This window comes from Helobdella robusta (genome assembly GCF_000326865.2).
Source record: "Helobdella robusta unplaced genomic scaffold HELROscaffold_5, whole genome shotgun sequence".
Lineage (NCBI taxonomy): Eukaryota > Metazoa > Annelida > Clitellata > Rhynchobdellida > Glossiphoniidae > Helobdella > Helobdella robusta.
The window spans coordinates 5715019-5731398 of NW_008705254.1; the positions used below are offsets into that span (position 1 = coordinate 5715019).

The window sequence follows — 16380 nt, forward strand, 5'->3', positions numbered from 1 at the left end:
ATTATTATTTCAAACATTTTTCCAATACAAATTTTGCACTTGATGAAACAAACAGAAACTTGTACAAATACAAATATATATATATATATATATATATATATATATATATATATATATGTAAAAATATATAAAAATGCGTATATATATACACACACATATATATATATATATATATATACATATATACTTATAGGCAATTTTTTATTGGCCAACAGTCGATAAAATTATCCTCCATGTTTGTTTTAATCAAATATAGCAGTGAGTACATGCAGACGTTGCACATGTACACTGCATCTTTTAAAAATTAAAATTTCAATATTATTTCCGCTTGAGAGAGAAAACAAAACTATAAACTTTTATCAATTTTTTATTTATTTTTATTTATTTTACTAATTTATTTTTTATTATTCTTATTCCTTGCCATCTGTCTGTCTGTCTGTCTGTAGCTCTGCTGTGTCCTCAGCCAGCATCACAATGTGGCATTGTTTGGTTTATTTCACGACATTCCACGCTTAAATTAAATTAAAATAATTTTTATAAAATTTCTGTGAATTACAATGAAAATAAAATTAATTAAATATTTAAATACATTTATTTGCCAAATCGTTTGGACAAAGCCATATTAGTAAATAGATAATGAACTGCAATAGATGCACACAATACGTATAGAGCTAAGTTTATGGTGAACTGCCATAACTAAATGTGATGTTGTTTATGAGGATAGGATGAGAATGATAAAAAATTGAGATTATATCTTTGCATCCAGATGAGTCATGTCCCTTTTTTTAGTAAAACAATAGTAATACGCATCAATTTATACTAGTCAAAAAGATTAGATAACAAATATCAAGTTTCCTTAATAAATAATACATCCTACAAAGTCTGAAAATGCCTGTACACATAAGCTCTCATAGCTACAAGTACAAACTCCAGTTAGGAAACCGCGTCTCTTTGCATTGTATAAACATGAAGAAAGCGAATGCACACTAACAAATTGTTTAAATGTTGGTACCATTCCACTTACAAGCAGGAAAGTCTAATCAAAATGTATTGCGTTTGAAAGTACACAAGCGTGTAAGCATACAATCGACAAGCAAAACTTTACAACTTCCATGTAGGACTTAATAACTGAGAAGTTGATGAGTCACAGTTGAAGTCATCCAATCACTTTCAACATTCTCAAGTGATTTCATTATCAGTTTGTTATCTACGTACCTTTGTATCACAATTATTGCCATGAAAATATATTAGATCAGTTATTCTGTCAAAAAACTGGACGACGACGGGCTAACAGTGTAAGTTTGATAGCCAAATACTGAAAAGTTGGCTGCTACTTATTGCGATGTATGTAACCGAAACTGGTGTACATTAGCCTCAATGCATTAACAAAGAAGCAGAAAATTGATAAAAAAGCAAAAAATTAACGTCACCAAATTTTTGTAAAATTAAGAAGATCGAAGCAAACAGAAAGTTGAATAATTTCTTTCATCGTTTAAACTTGCGTTCAAACTATATTAGACTATTCAAAAAATCAAAAAAGTTATAGTAAAATAGTAGACACAAAAATAATCCTCACTCACAAAAGGAACTGAAAATATTCAGTTATTTGCGTACTAAAACATAACAAATGATCTTACTCATACTTAACAACATTATTTTCTAACGAAACTATAATGACAACTCTTATTAGAAGCAAAGAAATACGAAATATGCACACTAACGGAAAGATTGTTCTTGAATACGAATAAAAAACAAAAATTCATTTCTTATATGTACATTCATGGCATGTAAAAGCAATGCATAAGTAGAACAATCAATTTGTGGCATATAATGTATATCCTGTATATTTAGTATTTTTTGCCTATTGAAGCTTATATGCACTTGCACACAAGTATGCTTATGAGCCAATATGAATAAGCATTCAGTAGCAGATTGTTTGTTGTTTGCCGTCATTATTGCTACAGTGAATTAATTGTATAGTTGGTGAAGAACTTTTGAACAGCAGTCTATTGATACAATATTTCAACATAGTTACGTGAGCAACATACGCTATCTTGGTTTAAATATTTAATATTTTATACGCGTCTAGCTTGATGGATAGGTAAGTTGATAATGGAGCATAGTCTGGATCAGCCTTGTACGTAATTTGACGAAAAAATTAAAAATGACATTACAAGCAAAAAAAAAGTCAACATATTATACATTTCAACATTTTAGAAGATCCCCCGAACAACGTTCGAATATATATATATATATATATATATATATATATATATATATATATATATATATATATATATATATATATATATGCGCCCCCCCAAAAAAAATATTTTTCAATGCGGCCCTCACAGCAAAAAGTTGCCCACGCCTGGTCTGGATAATTGGTCGTGTTCTAATATTTTAACGATCTCTTAATACCTAGCATAAAAAGGGCAAGGGCCATCTGGTAAGCAGTCCACTACTGCAACAAATCGAAGTTATTAAAACTACTTCAAATCACTTCACTGGAGCATTGTTGTAAGTGTCCAATCAAATCAAATCAAATCAAATCTGCGTTTATTCAGCAAAGTGTAACACACACGCTAGGAGACCAGAAGCAAATGCTTGTGAGGTCACCCTAAAAATAAACAAAATTAAACAAGTTAAAATAAACAGGAATTAACTCACAATTAAAACAGAAATAAAAACAAACAGGAATAAACAAGTTAACTTAAATCAACAATCAACTCTGGAATGGAATATAAAACTGAAAAGATAAAAAAAAAATAAAAATAACAAAAAACAGTATGCATAATAACAAAGGATAAACAACTATGCATAAATACACAATTTAAATCAAGTTAGTGTGAAATGGTTAAGTAAGATTAGCTGATTAACTGATGAGCGAAAAAGACCTAGAGAAGAACAGTCCCTTGCATCAACAGGCAGCACATTCCAAAGACGCATAGAACAAGACAAGGCAGAATTAAGAAAGAAGTTAGACCTACATTTGGGAAAATAAAAATCTGGAATAAAACGTAACGAAATTTGTCTAGTATTCTTATACAATTGATCATAAAGAGATTGACAATAATTTAATTTAAATATTTTAAAAAATAGAAGTAATAAATGCAAAATATGTAACTGTTTTATATTTAGAATGTTAGCTATTTTATAATTATCTGCACTAACATGATCAAAGCGATTCAATTTAAACAATATACGAATAAAAAAATTTTGGGCTATAGTTAGAACATGAAGACTAGATTTAGAAGCACAACCCCAAACGGAAATACAATAAGTAAAATATGGTAAAATTAAGGAGTTATAAAGGGTTGATACAATAAATTTAGAAAATTTAAACGTTAACCTATAAATAAGACCCAAATTTTTGGATAATTTACCAGATATATATTTGATATGAGATAACCAACACAAGTTAGAAAAAATAACAATACCTAAAAACTTGGTAGAATCAACTCTTTTAATCATAGAATTGTTTAAATATATAATCGATGATACAATATCGGTCCTGATCTTAGGTCCGAATAAAATAAAACATGTTTTGTCTAAATTAATACGTAAATTATTAGAAACAACCCAGTCATAAACAAATTTTAATTCATCATTAATAACAGCGACAAGTTCATTAAAATCAGAATGGGAATAAAGTAAGGTTGTATCATCAGAAAACAGAACAAATTTTGATAAATTGGAAGAATTAATAAAATCATTAATATAAACATTAAAAAGTAATGGTCCCAAGATAGAACCTTGGGGAACCCCCAATTTAATAGGAGACAGTAAAGATTTAGAACCATTAATACAGACATACTGGAAACGATCAATTAAATATGAATGAAACCAATCATAACTCAATCCCCGGACACCATACGAATACAGCTTATACATTAATATACCATGATCAAGAGAATCAAAAGCTTTACACAAATCAATAAAGATACCTAAAGGATACCTTTTTGATTCGAGTGCAAGTGAAACAAAATTAATAACATCAACAATTGCAAATTCGGTTGATAATTTATTGCGAAAACCATACTGGTTAGAACTAATAATATTATGACAATGAAAGAAACTATTAAGTCGATTAAGAATAATCTTTTCAATTAATTTAGACAAGGTAGAAATAACAGAAATGGAACGATAGTTACTAATAGAATGGCGATCACCTGATTTGTATAGTGGCAGTACCTTAGAAATTTTCAGACATTTAGGAAAATGACCATTTTTTAAAGATAAATTAATTAAATAATGTAGTGGTATTAAAATACTATAAACAATCTTTTTTAATAAAAAATTTGAAATACAATCATCCCCGTAACTATAAGAATTTTTAAAATTTTTAACAATATCAACTATTTCAAAGGGGTAACATTCAAATAGAGCAAAAGAATTAGAAAGGTTAGCAGTAAGATATTTTTTATAATTAGATTTCAAATTAAAAGAGCAGGAATTTTCCATATGGATAAAAGTTGACGAAAAGTGATCATTAAAATAATTACATAGAGTACAATCATCCTTAACAAATTCATTATTGATAGAGATATTAATAGGAGTAGAATGCTTTAAACCCAAGCAAGATTTAAGTAAAGACCAGGTAAGTTTACTATTAGATCTACATTTAGTGAATTGATTGTTAAAATAAAAGTTTTCAGATAATTTACATAAGGATGTAAAAATATTTTTATATCTATTATAAAATAATTTGTCAGAATGCAAACCACTTTTTAAGTATTTTTTATACAACCTATTTTTATAAGAAGAAGAAATAATTAAACCCTTCGTAATCCAGGGTTTTCTCCTAGCAGATTAAATACAAGAAACTCTACAATATTTTATAATTGCATTCTTAACTATATCAATAAATAAATCAAAAGCTAAATCTGTATCAGAACAATTTAAGATATTACTCCAATCATAATTTTCAAAAAAAATATTTAATTTTAAAAAGTTAGAATATTTATAAACAAAAAATGGAGTACAAGATTTAGTAGAGTAATTGATAGAATAGGAAGAGGAGAAAATTGGAAAATGATCAGATATTGATGAGCAAATGACACCAGATTTGTGGAGAGAAATACTATTAGTGAAAATATTGTCAATCAAGGTTGAACTAGTAGTGGTAACACGTGTTGGAGACTTAATTAAATAATTAAAACCAAAAGAAGACATTAAATTAATAAATAAAGTTGAAGTAAATTTATAATCATCATTAAATAAATTAATATTAAAGTCACCGAGTATATAAATACATTTAAATAAATGAGGATTAATATTCAAGAATATAGAGTTTAAGCCATTCAAAAATATAGAAACATCTGTACAAGGAGGACGATAAATAACAATAATTAGAAAATTGCTGTTATTATTTAATAGAACCTCAACAATTAATAATTCAAAAGTTGGAGATAGAAACAAAAGGTCATCAAGAATAACATATCTAAGACAGTTAGTTCCTTATAAACAGACCAACACCACCACCAATTTTGTCATTTCTATTTTTACAAACAAAATTAAAATCATTCAAATTAACTAGATCATTCAACTCATCACTCAACCAAGTTTCACTTACTGCCACCAAATCAAATCTATTACCACAAGATTCAAGTAAAACAGATAATTCAGTTATTTTATTAAAAATACTACGTATATTAACACGAAAAATTGAAAAAGAATTAATATTAAGAAATGAATCAACATTTTCAGGTAAAAGGAAAGAAAAAGAAGAATAAAAATTATTTAACAAGTTATTGACAGGATCAATATAATTGAGCCGACCATAATTGCCAGTAACACTGTCCGACGCCATCACAGCTGGCGAGGACCCATCTTGACGACATCATTGTTGTAAAAGACCCATCTCGTCTCCAAACAATCTTCAGGCCAGATGTCTGGTGAGTAAAATTTTTCATCATCTTTTGCGTCAATTAAAACTTTGAAGGATTCCGAATTTTCATCAGGACGAGGTTGATTTGGTATACCGACAGACTTACGATATAACGGGAAACATCCCAAGGGGCAAATATTATGTTGAAACAAATAATCTAATAACATTTGTTTAGTACATCTAGACAAATTCCCAACATGGAAAACAGATTTATTAATAATTTTTTTATTACCTTTAATCAGGCTAGAGTTAACAGATAGCTTTCCTTTGATTGACATTGACCTCGTATCTCTAGAAGAAAGAATTTTTATCTGGGGCTTTGTAACTAAAGAAAACCCATCTTTATCATTTATCCAAGGTTTTGACAATTTGGGCAACGGTTGGCCAAGCTCACCAACAACATCAACTGAGCTATGAATTGATGGCAATTTAGGGAAGTCATCAGATAAAGTAATGTTAGGAAATTCCAGTGTATTATTCGTCACCCCATTTTTTTCTATAATTGAGTTTGTCAGATATGAGATTAATTTTGCTAACCACTGTGTTAAGTGTGCTGATAACTGTAGAAAATTCATCCTTAGTAACATAGTTATGTTGAACTTGATGAACCTCATTTTCATTTATATCACTGTCAGCAGGGGTTTTTGAACAAGACAAAATTGGAAAATTCAAACAGGCAGCTACATACTTTGGTAACTTTGGGAGCAGGTTATTCTCTTTTAACATTTTTATAGTTGAAGTTATTTCCATAAAATCATTTGAAAAGTTTAGCTTCGAGGAGCTGGATACTTTTTTGGTTTTTTTAGCTGTAGTGTTAGTATTAGTACTACTAGAACTAGAGTTAGTAAAGTTAGGACAAAACTTCAGGACATCTTTCAAAAACAATTCTTTACTTTCCGAAATGTAGCTAGGAGCGTAATGTTCAATACATTTCCCAATAAATTCATTAGAGTCCAGAAACTCAAAGTTATTTAACAAAAAAAACATTAATTCATTAATAATTATTTTTGATTCCGAAATGTCGGAATTTACGTCCGCCATCATCCAAAGATAGTCTTGTCCAATATGGGTTGTTATATCTGCATTGCACTATATAGGTAAAGGAGAGCTATGTGTGGTTACAAGCAGAGCTGTACAAATTACGATGAAAGAAGTAACACAGAGCTAATAAGGAATAAGACTGGGATGATTTCAAGATTTGTGAATACACCAAAAAACAATCAAATGCTAAAAGCTCTTCCGAAAATAAAAGCAAAAAGGCGGATCTTTGGAGCATATTAAACTTTAATAACTTCTAACAACCTATGTAATGTTAAGTTCTATTCAAAGATTTCTCAAAGAAACCATTTATGAATATAATTTTAATCTATGTACTACTATTTTGCATGCCTATTTTAACGTGTCTATATACAATAATAGTACATATTTTATAATACAAATTTATAACAAAAAGTTTACTATAAATAAGGAAGAGAAATTACATTTGAAAGAAAGGAAGAGAAATTACATTTGAAAGAAAGCGTAACATGTCGCTATTGCGTCTGTACAGGTCAGCCAATGAATAAATATTATAATTTTATATCAATGAAATGACAAAAGTGAGCAAACATGAAAGAATGTGTTGTTTACGTATATGTATGTATGTATGTATGTATGTATGTATGTATGTATGTATGTATGTATGTATGTATGTATGTATGTATGTATGTATGTATGTATGTATGTATGTATGTGCAGTGTAATGTATGTATGTATGTGCAGTGTTTGCCTCTTGTAGATATTAACTTAACTGAATGTGAGTGAGTGAGTGAGTGAGTGAGTGAGTGAGTGAGTGAGTGAGTGAGTGAGCGAACGTGAAAGGGTATGATGCAGGCAGCAGTGAAATAAATGCAAATAATTTAATTTTTTCTATAAAAAAATAAACAAATATACACGAGATTGCATTAAAAACACACACACACATATACACACACACACACACACATATATATATACATATCTTTGTCGTTACATTTCACAGTGTACATGTACAATATATAAAGTAATATATATGCAAATACATAAGGCTGTTCAAAAAAGTAGAAAGTAGAAAGAAACAACAACCACGTCATCCATCCTCTACTACTGCCAATCAAAACTACAACACAACCTTCGTCAACGCAAGCATTACTATCAAGTCGCCACTCAATCAACATACCAGGATAAGACCTTCATCACAAGCAAGACACCTAAAATATATTAGAACTCAATAAAACTTTAACATTTACTCAGTTTAGTTTACTTTTTAACGACGATTACTTAACTAACTCACTAAGTCATTAACTACTCCGTTAATAAATTAATTTATTTATTTGACCTTTTAAACCATTACTTTATTTTATTTTCAATACTTCTCATGCTTAAACATTTTTTTCTCCGTTATTTATTTTTTTTCGTTATCATTTCATACTATTGCCTTGCATGCTGTAACAGTTTCTGCGTCTGTCAGATTTAGATTTTTTTTAGAAAATAATGAAATAAACAAATAAATAAATATCAGTTAAAATTTTCAACTTATCCTAGAAACATTTTACATTTAAGACTTGACATTTGATAAATATCACATATACATCATTACCTTTATTTTATGTATATAAGCATATTTATTACAAACACTGGGGGTTTGTGTTTTCAAGTGTGTGGGTTGGAGTACGTGAATCCTTGAGTGATGATGCATGCATACATTAACTAATTTTAAATTTCATCGTAAAAATTTAATCATCACACTCACCGCAATCATGGTTGTGCTAATAATACTCTCACTTTACGAGCTGTGTGTGTGTGTGCGCGTTGCCATGCCAACTGATTGAAAAAAATCAACATAATGTAGAAAATTTCTCCCGGTTAACCTTGAATTTTGATTGGAATATCCACATAATTCTTATCACCATCATCTTCATCATCGTAAACATCCTCATAATCATCGTCTTCATCAATATAGTTTTCATTATCTTTTTTCCAGTCAAATTACAAAATTTTATCTATTTTTAAGTAAGCGGTAACTGCGTATGAGTTTTTGGCATGAATACCTGATGGAAACAATGATGATGGCTGGGAGTCATTAGAAGAACCTAATTTACGACCTTCTGGAAAGCAGGATAGTCTCAACGTTCAACAAATCTCAAATTATTAATTATGTCAGTCTGTCAAACAAATCTTGTCACAGCTAACGTAAAATATTTTTTTGCTACTGAACATTTCAAAGATTTTGGGTGTGTGTGTGCGTGAGTGTGTGTGTATGAATAAAAAAAAAAAATTTAAATTTTAGCTTTGCATAAAATATCGATTTTGACGAAATATGGAAAATAATATAATTAATAATTTGAATACCTATATTTGACTAAAATTTATTCAAACTCACGCATAATACTATTTAACACTTACTCTTCATCATGATTATTATTGAACATTAACTAAAGTTATAACCCAGACCTTACTGTATCTCTTCAATTCATTGACAAAAGAAATACTCCGATGTCATAATACTAATCACAGGTCTAAATTCGACACACCTCAATTTTATCAAAGGCAATTTCCTGTTGAAGAACAAGTACCCTAATGTTTTTCTGCATCCCATTAGAAACTATAGATGAGAAATTCTGAAAACTTCTACAGAAAACATATAAAACTAGAGATATAAGCTAAGAAAAATGAATTATTTGTAAAGATAAACGACAGATTGTGAACGGATTATTTGGCATGAGTATTTGATGGAGATAATTTAGACATAGAAAAAAGTTCATGACAGATATATGAAGAAGTGTAGAAAATATTAGATTTTTCCTATTATAAAATAGATAAAAACCTAGTCTTATCCAGAGGTAAACGTTTTTGAACGATGTGCCTAAAAGCATGAAAGATTCTTTAAAGAGTAAAATGGAAAGGTTCACGAAAACCTCGAGGTTCAGTCTGGGTGAAAACTTCATTCGATGACTTGTGCTTAAAAAACAGATGAAAATGATTTATGAATACGGATATGTGTATATAGATAAATCTATAAATATAAATTTAAGATAAAAATATTGCAATAATATGTAAATTTTTAAAGTTCAAAAATCAGTATAAACATTTTATAAATATTAAACATGAAATTTAACAAAATAAATAATAATTAATAAAAATTTATTTTTTATGACATAACAAAAAAGCAGTAACTCATAACAACGAAGCACACATAAAAATCTGTCTCAATTACATAAGTAGATAAGGACTCTAAAATTAGAAAAGTCAATAAACAGACTGACGGGGTATAATAAAAATGATTAAGTTGATGTTGGTGATGAAGATGATGATGGTGAAGTAACATCACATAATGACGTAAACTGTCGGTAAAACCCACACCCTCACCTATACTCCAAAATGAAAAATTTACATAGAAGTGTATGATATTCATCAGGAGGCATTTCATTTACATAACAAAACTTCGTCACAGTTGTAATATAATTGTAATATAATTTAATTTTTTTAAAATCGTCCTCTTAAACTCAACTGTAATCATATAAATGTAATAATCAAATAATAATCATCGAAAGCACCCTTACAATCTCCATCTTAAACACAATGATATATTGTCATGAAAACACACACACACACACACACACACACACACACACACACACACACACACACACACACACACACACACACACACACGCACGCACACATACCGGCGCTTGCTTGCACACACAGAAACACACACACGCAAAACAAACAAACACACACACACACAAACACACACAGATATATATATATATATATATATATATATATATATAATTATATATATACATACATACATACATTCCGAAACCGACATACCGGAACGATATCTTAAGATATGATGAAGAAAAATTTAGTGATTTATTTACATATTTATCAATGGTACAATACAATGCAAAGCATGAAAAAATAACTTGTACAAATACTTGAACATCTGGCTGCTTATATAACAGCTGTTTCATCATCTCTGTTCATTGCTATCATCACCATCCCCACATCATAATGGAAATTATCATCATAGTGAAAACCATATCACCACATCATCATCATCATTACTCTAGCATCATTACCAACTACAGCTATCAGAACAAAAACAAGGGTATAAGAGGTTAAGTTATAAGAAATGTGTTAATTTGATAATTATCACGTTTTACATGCAGTGCATTAATTAATTTCTTTAATGAGTCGAAAGAAAAAAACCAATACCACAAATTAGGCACAATCAATGTTAAAAATTAACCATAGCTTAAGCAGATCACCAAGAGTGAGTTAATTAACACTTTCATTTCATCTATTCATTCCTCGCTATCATTAAATGAAACCACCAACATTACCACTTTAATAATAATCATCAAAATAGAATTATCAACCACATCACTACTATCAAATTATCATGATGATCATCATTGCCATTGACTTTATCACCCTTATAATCGTCATCATCGCCATCACCATCATCGCTATCATGATCATGAACATCGATATCATGATCATGACCATCATCATCAAAATCGTCATGACAGATTAAATAAAGAAGAAGGAGGAGACTAACTATTTGGCACAATCAATCAGTTGGTACTCGTTGGACCTCTCGAAGCATGCCCTCACCCCCTTGTCCTTCCATAATGTTTCAGTGTGCATATAGAACTCCTGTGTTGTCGTCGGCAACATTTTCAAGTTTAAAAAGTGCGAGTTACATTTGAATAGAATTAAATGAGACAGAGTAAGCAGTTTGAATCAACACTAACTTCTACAATATGTGCTCAAAACAATTAACCCTTTCTAAAGGTCTAAATTACAAACTTTTGTAATTGAATTTAAAATGACAAACAAATGGATCCAGTACACATTTTCAATGTTTAAAGACCAATGAGAGGCAGTCAAAAACATGTGAGGATATCTTAATAAAACGCAGAAGTAGTACACATTTTGAGTTAGTGGCATGTGACGGAGTCCCGCAAGCAAATGAGTATGATCAAACAAGACAACAAGGTATGAGTCAACATGATATGAGTCATCTAGAAGTTAATACCCTGTCTTGCACTCAACTTAATTTCAGTTCAGATATATGTCATGAAACTCATAAATGAAATAATTATTATGCAGTAATAAAACCAGCATTAATACAACAGCAACAACAATCGTGATAATGAACAATGTTGATCATACAAGTACAACACATAATTAAATATTAAAAAAAATATATAATAAAAAAACATGGGAAGAAATGGGCCAACTGGTGTAAAGTTGAAGTCCTGCTTGCTTGCAACTTGTAGGATGTAATCAACAGATGGCTGGTTGGAGGGGTCGGCCAGTGCTACTGGAGGATCAATTGTGCTCATCGAACCAACTATCGTCTGTTTTGCAATTACAAAAATTAATTATTATATTGGCGTTAATTTAACAGTACAGGGTCTCAAAGAGATACAAAAATACAAGTCTTATAGGAGTAACAACAAAGAAATTGATAGTTAAATTAAATAATATATAAATGCATGTATGTATTATATATGGCCTTTGTATTTATACATCCTTACGTATGGTATTAACTCAAATTTCTGTTCTCACTTTTTAGAATTACCGGTCCTCAGAAAGCATATGAAAACACGTACTGTATGATAAATAACATTATACTGGCTCTCCAGATTATGTCAAGCAATGTTTATCAGGAGATTAAAAAAATGTTTAAGATTATTTCAGTCTATATATAGAATATCAATTAAAAGATCAAACAACATGGTATAACGCTGATAAAGGATATCGTCACTTCATTTAATGTTTGAGTGCTGCCTAGGAATGAAACTGTTGAACATTTAATGAAATGCTGACAAACATTCCATTCTTCATACATTTTCAATACTAAATATTTAATTCTTCAACATTTATCATCACTAAATAGAATTTAATTTGGTATTCAAATAATATATCATGCTAAAATGTCAAACTTGCTTAATTGAGCTAATCAAATAAAAAAGAAGAATTTAATGAAAATGGCTTGAAAACGAAATAAAACAACTTAATTCCCATTTCCAATATCGCAGATTTATATATGTATATATAAAATTAAATATAAATAATTAAATAAATAAATATATATTTATATATATATATACTGTCATGGCGTCGACACGTGCGGTTCAAATTAATGAACTTTCGTTTTATTTGTACAATAATTTAAGCTCGTTGGAAAATGTTTCTTTTATAATTTAGACGAATTTAATACTGGTAAAAAAGTTCTTCTGAATGATCTGGAAAACTCTAAAACGGATAATTCTTGTTTTAAACTTACACAGAGAGCTAACAATAAATATGACAAGTTGTTAGACATTATTGATATTGTTAAATTTTGCACGGACAAGAAAGTGGATTTACCAACTTATGTCGCTGCAGATTTTTCGAAAATCCCGGAACCAATATTAGAACATTTTCTGAATTTATTTGAATTAAAATTTAAATCATTGGAAACTAATTTAAATAAACGTATAACGGAGATTGCACAAATAGCAAATAACCTAAAGTTGAACAATTCTACTGTGCACTCTCAGCATGTCGTTCCAATAACGTTAAATGCGCGCGACATAAAAAATAATACTTCAAATCTTTGGTCTGATAAAGTTATGCAAGAAAAATTAATTGATACTGATAAAGTTATTCAAAAAAATTTAATTGATAATGATTCTCAAAAAACTTTATCTACGGATGCTGACGATGGTTTTCAATTAGTAAAATCAAAAAAAAGAAAAAATAACTTATCTTCTTCTCAGCCAGGTCAACCTAGTAATAACGAACCTGCTATGAAACGCTCGTCGATAAAAACCTTTGGTGCTGGCAACAACTGTCCTTTAAAGTCCTCTAAGACAATTGAAAAAAGAGCTACGTATTACTTAAGAAATGTCGAATCTTGCAAAAAAGAGGTTATCGAGAATCATCTGAAAAGCAATAATATTTTATTCATACACTGCTTTCCAGTTTTTCGCAAACGCAAAACTGACGATGCAACTGAAGTCGATAAAAATACACAACAACAGTCAACAGCATTTAAAATAATTCTGCCTAAGGACGAATGCCAAAAATTACTTAATCCAGAAATTTGGCCTAAGTATAGCTCCTTACATGAGTGGGATTATGATTACTCGAACAATAAGATCTTCAATCATGGATCACAACCATGATTCCGAACATCTTAACCACGAATCCAATATTCATGGTAACTCTCTTTCCTTAGTGATATTGATCCAGATGATAACTTGCTAAATAATGTTAACGGGGACTGTCCTCTTCTGTCGCCAGAGGAGGTTGAACCATTTATTGACGCAGGTGTATTTTCGATTATTCATATTAATAGTAGGAGTTTAATTAATAAAATGACTGAAATAGGCACTTTTATTGAATGTTGTAATAATAAATTTCATTTAATAGCTATAACTGAAACATGGTTGCATAATGACAATGCTAATTTAATTAACTTGCCTGGCTTTGACTTTGCTTTCAAGAATCGTGTAGATGGTATTGGTGGTGGTGTTGGTTTGTTCGTTATTAATTGCCTTAAATATGTTATCCGTGAGGACTTATATTTATCGCCAACTTTTGAATTACTAGCAGTTGAAGTATTTATTAATGGTGATTTAAATTGCTTGATATATGTTATGTATCGTCCTCCTAACTCTGATCCTATGTTATTTATAAATGATTTATGTACTTTATTATCAAAAATTAAATCTGATTCATTTAAATTTATATATTTTATTGGTGACTTTAACATTGACTTATTAAAATGTGACTATAGAAATACTTCTACTCAATTTGTTAATTTATTTCACGCCTTTAATTTTATTCCCTTAATTTCTGTTCCTACTCGTGTCCTATTGCTAATTCATCATTAATCGACAATATTTTTACGAATAATTTGAGTTCTCATAAATCAGGTGTAATTTACTCTTCTTTGTCTGATCATTTTCCTGTATTTACATCTTTTGTCCTGTCGTTTGAAAATAATCCCTCTAATTCTTATACAAAATCTTTTAATTATAAGTGTTACAACATTGCAAAATTAAACCATTACCTAAAGACTTTTGATTGGAATGTTGTTTTAAGTTGTTCAGACACTGATACAGCTTTTGAATTGTTTTCTAATATTTTTAAACAAGCTGTTATTAAATTTTGTTTAGCAACTCATAAACGAACTCGCAAGAAAAAACCCTGGATTACCAAGGGTTTGGTTATTTCCTCTGTAGTTCTTTGTCTGACCAATTGTTATATAAAAATTACAAAAATAGGCATAATGCTAAAGGTACCTGGAATTTATTGAGGTCATGTATGGGTATGAAAAAAATTCAATCTTATAATATTACTGTGGATAACGGGTTAATAAAAGATGACTTGAGCTTATGTAACCATTTTAACAACTATTTTTCTAATTTTGTTAATTGTAGTCATTCATTAGGAGTGAAAATGTTAGTCATGGTTATCGTAAGTATTTGGATGTTCATGTTTCAAACACTTTTGTTTTATTTGATTGTTCCTTCCTTGAAATCATTGATTCTATTAATAATTTTAAAAATTCTTATAGTTCGGGTGATGATTGTTTTTCAAACTTTTTACTAAAAAAAAACTTTTAATAATATTATTATTCCTTTACAACATTTAATAAATTTGTCTTTTAATAATGGTTATTTCCCTAAATGTTTAAAGATTTCTAGGGTTATACCCTTGTTTAAATCTGGTAATAGGCATATTATTAATAATTACCGACCTATATCTATTATTTCTAGTTTAGCCAAACTTATTGAAAAAATTGTTCATAATAGACTTTCTAATTTTTAAAATTCTAATAACATTTTCTGCTCTAATCAGTATGGTTTTCGTCCTAAACAATCTACACAATTTGCTATTGCTGACGTAATAAATTATGTTTCTCTTGCTCTTGAGTCTAAAAAATTCTCTATTGGCGTTTTTATTGATCTCTGTAAGGCTTTTGACTCATTGGATCATAAAATTTTACTAAATAAATTATCTAGATACGGTATAAGAGGAATAGCTTATAAATGGTTTTATTCTTATCTGCATGAACGTTATCAATATGTCTCTATTAATAATTCTGTGTCTCAACTGTCATCTATTGTATCAGGTGTTCCGCAAGGTTCTATTTTGGGTCCTCTATTATTTAATATTTTTATTAATGACTTTATTAACTCTTCTAGTGTTTTAAAATTTGTACTTTTTGCCGACGATACTACTTTACTTTTTTCGCATTCTAATCTTGATTTATTGGTTTCTACTATTAATAATGAATTAATTCATGTCTATGATTGGGTTGTTTCTAATAACTTAAGAATTAACCTGGACAAAACTTTATTTATTTTTTTTGGTCCTAAAATTCGTACAGCCATTTATTATCCTATCATAGTACTAAATAATATATTAATTAAAAGAGTATATTCTGTAAAATTTTT

General features: G+C 29.2%; 2 protein-coding genes across 2 annotated transcripts in view; one reads left to right on the forward strand and one right to left on the reverse strand.

Moving 5' to 3' along the window:
• Positions 1-12285, reverse strand: part of HELRODRAFT_68124 (hypothetical protein) — a gene marked incomplete at both ends in the record, with an annotated part of 30200 nt that extends 17915 nt beyond the window's left edge. The window contains 2 exons of the mRNA XM_009026941.1: positions 11481-11578; positions 12166-12285. Of these exons, the coding sequence (XP_009025189.1) occupies positions 11481-11578; positions 12166-12285 (218 nt within the window). The remainder of the gene's footprint in view (positions 1-11480; positions 11579-12165) is intronic.
• A 760-nt stretch (positions 12286-13045) lies between these two features.
• On the forward strand, positions 13046-14100 carry HELRODRAFT_163732 (hypothetical protein; the record flags this gene model as incomplete). Its single annotated transcript, XM_009027521.1, has 2 exons — positions 13046-13120; positions 13222-14100. The coding sequence occupies 2 exons, from the start codon at positions 13046-13048 to the stop codon at positions 14098-14100; spliced, it is 954 nt and encodes a 317-aa protein (XP_009025769.1).
• Positions 14101-16380: the final 2280 nt, after the last annotated feature.